The sequence below is a fragment of the Egretta garzetta genome, unplaced genomic scaffold, assembly GCF_000687185.1.
Source record: "Egretta garzetta isolate BGI_Z169 unplaced genomic scaffold, ASM68718v1 scaffold152, whole genome shotgun sequence".
NCBI lineage: Eukaryota > Metazoa > Chordata > Aves > Pelecaniformes > Ardeidae > Egretta > Egretta garzetta.
Window position 1 is genome coordinate 1,165,620 of NW_009259037.1, and position 2,079 is coordinate 1,167,698.

Consider the following 2,079-nt stretch of genomic DNA (forward strand, 5'->3'; position numbering starts at 1 on the left):
GAAGTAATAGAGCTAATTTGAAAATATGACCAGATCTACAGCATCTTACACTAAAACTCTACACACTAGAACTGAAGTACAGAAAAAATAAGGAACATTGTAACAGGATAAAATGCCCAAGGCACTTAAAAAAACCCCCAAAACTATGTACAGGGACACCGCACATTCCACATATGAAGAAAACTACCTAACTTTAAAAAAAAAATATCATATCACATGAGCTCTGAACATCCGGCCAGCATCCAATGCATTCCTTACTTAATCTATTTTGGATTTTGAAGAAAGAGAACAGACTTTGCAAACAAGTACTCACCTGAAGAAAGGGCCATTACCACTCCCAAAAAGAAGAGCTAACATGAGCGTCCGACCATAGCGTCCAACTGTTCTTCCGTAGAAACGTCTCTAACTCCTCATGGACTCAATAAAAATGTAACCTTTTAACTTAAAACCGCACAGAAGTTAGAGGCCTGCAGTGAATTTTCTCCCTTTTCACAAGGCCCACCCGCAGGTGGAAGCGCTGCACAGCACGGCCGCGTTTACGGGAGAAGCGACTGCACTGCAGAAGGCCGTCGGTACGCTTTCAAAAACGTGCCACGTGGCTAGGGAGGGCGAATCTTCCAAATATGCTTGTGAAGGGAGAGTAGTAATTGCACATCCTTAACTGTTTGTAAGAACACAAAACACACAAGTCCCAAATTGTTTACAAATTTAATGACTTACAAATCTGCACTTTTCAGTACAATGAAGTTTTTTTTAAAAAAACTATCAAAATTTCAGCATAATAGTTCTGCTAATACATCTGTAGTTTTTTTTTTTTAAAAGAGTATTTACAGACCTGTAATGAAAAATAAGACTTAAGCACATCAAAAATTGAAGCAGAAAATAGCTTATAATTATAACTGGCAGTAAAGCAACATGGCTTCTCGACTGCTGTACTGATCAACAGAAAAAGGGGGATAAATACTGTTACAAAATGATTCGTTTTTCCGTTTGCTGTTTTGCACAAGCACCCCATGGTTTAGGAACCACTACATATAGATAAAAATCTATTAAAACAGATCTCTACGCAGTATCTGTAAACAGTTAAGAAACATTTTGATAATATAATTCTGTGATTGCTTTACAAAATCTGAACTTAAAAAAATCTGAGTGCAAATCAATTCACATTAAAAAAACCTGAATTTTCAATTACTGAATTGATTTAAAAACTGGTTCTGTGACTGTTAAGACTATTTTCTTGTTCTTGCACTTGTTCTTGTGCTTGATCTTGTCTTCCTGTCCGTCCCTCCAGCAGTCCGAGTAGCCCTTACATCATCCTCTTTGCCAAGTTCTTCTTTAGTTTTGTTTCTTTTTCCTTTTTGTGGCGATCTATTTTCATCGTTCTCTATTTGTACACAAAAAAAATTAACTCAAGTTTTTATCACAAATCAAACATTTTATACAAAATTCAATCTTGAGTTACATTGTTTTTAAAGGAAACGTCCCTAATGACTGCATTCCAAAGATTACATCTATGAATTCAACAAACCAGTTACAAACCCCATACTTCTGCACATCCAATATCCTTTAAGATAGATCCCTGAGGACTTACAGCTATTTCTGAAAGTAGGTTAACATTAATGAGAGCACCAAAACCAATTAGCTACCATTTTAGCTAAAATTCCTTCTACTGATATGTAAAACTAAAACATATCCAACACCAAAGAAAAATCCTGCAAAAATGAATATGTAGCAACTAGTTTATGGGACAGATAAAGCTGGAAAGTCAGGCTTTTCACTGTAAAGAAAAGACTAGACACCTAAGTATCTAGATAGCACAGAAAAGTGAAGCCGTTCCAAGGGATAAGCATCAACCCAAGCACCAGACATCAAGACCACCACTGAAATCCACGTGGGGAAAGATGACCTCCCCGGAAGAGAAAATCCAGGCAGGTAGTAAAGCATCAGAAGAGATCAAGCATTTGGCAAGTACATAGAGCAGTATCAGGAAGCAGGAACTAGTGAGCGCGTAAAGGGAAACGAAAAGTCAACAAACAAAGACAGATACATGGCAAAATAGATGCACGTGTTATATGACGA

The 2,079-nt window shown here is 37.1% G+C and overlaps 1 protein-coding gene across 2 annotated transcripts in view; it reads right to left on the bottom strand.

The window, feature by feature from the left end:
- Positions 1 to 841: 841 nt before the first annotated feature.
- MKI67 (marker of proliferation Ki-67) overlaps positions 842 to 2,079 on the bottom strand; it is a 23,771-nt gene continuing 22,533 nt past the window's right edge. For both annotated transcript variants that reach the window (XM_035890424.1, XM_035890423.1), the window contains one exon: positions 842 to 1,384. In XM_035890424.1, coding sequence (XP_035746317.1) covers positions 1,230 to 1,384 — 155 coding nt within the window. In that variant the 3' untranslated portion in view covers positions 842 to 1,229. The remainder of the gene's footprint in view (positions 1,385 to 2,079) is intronic.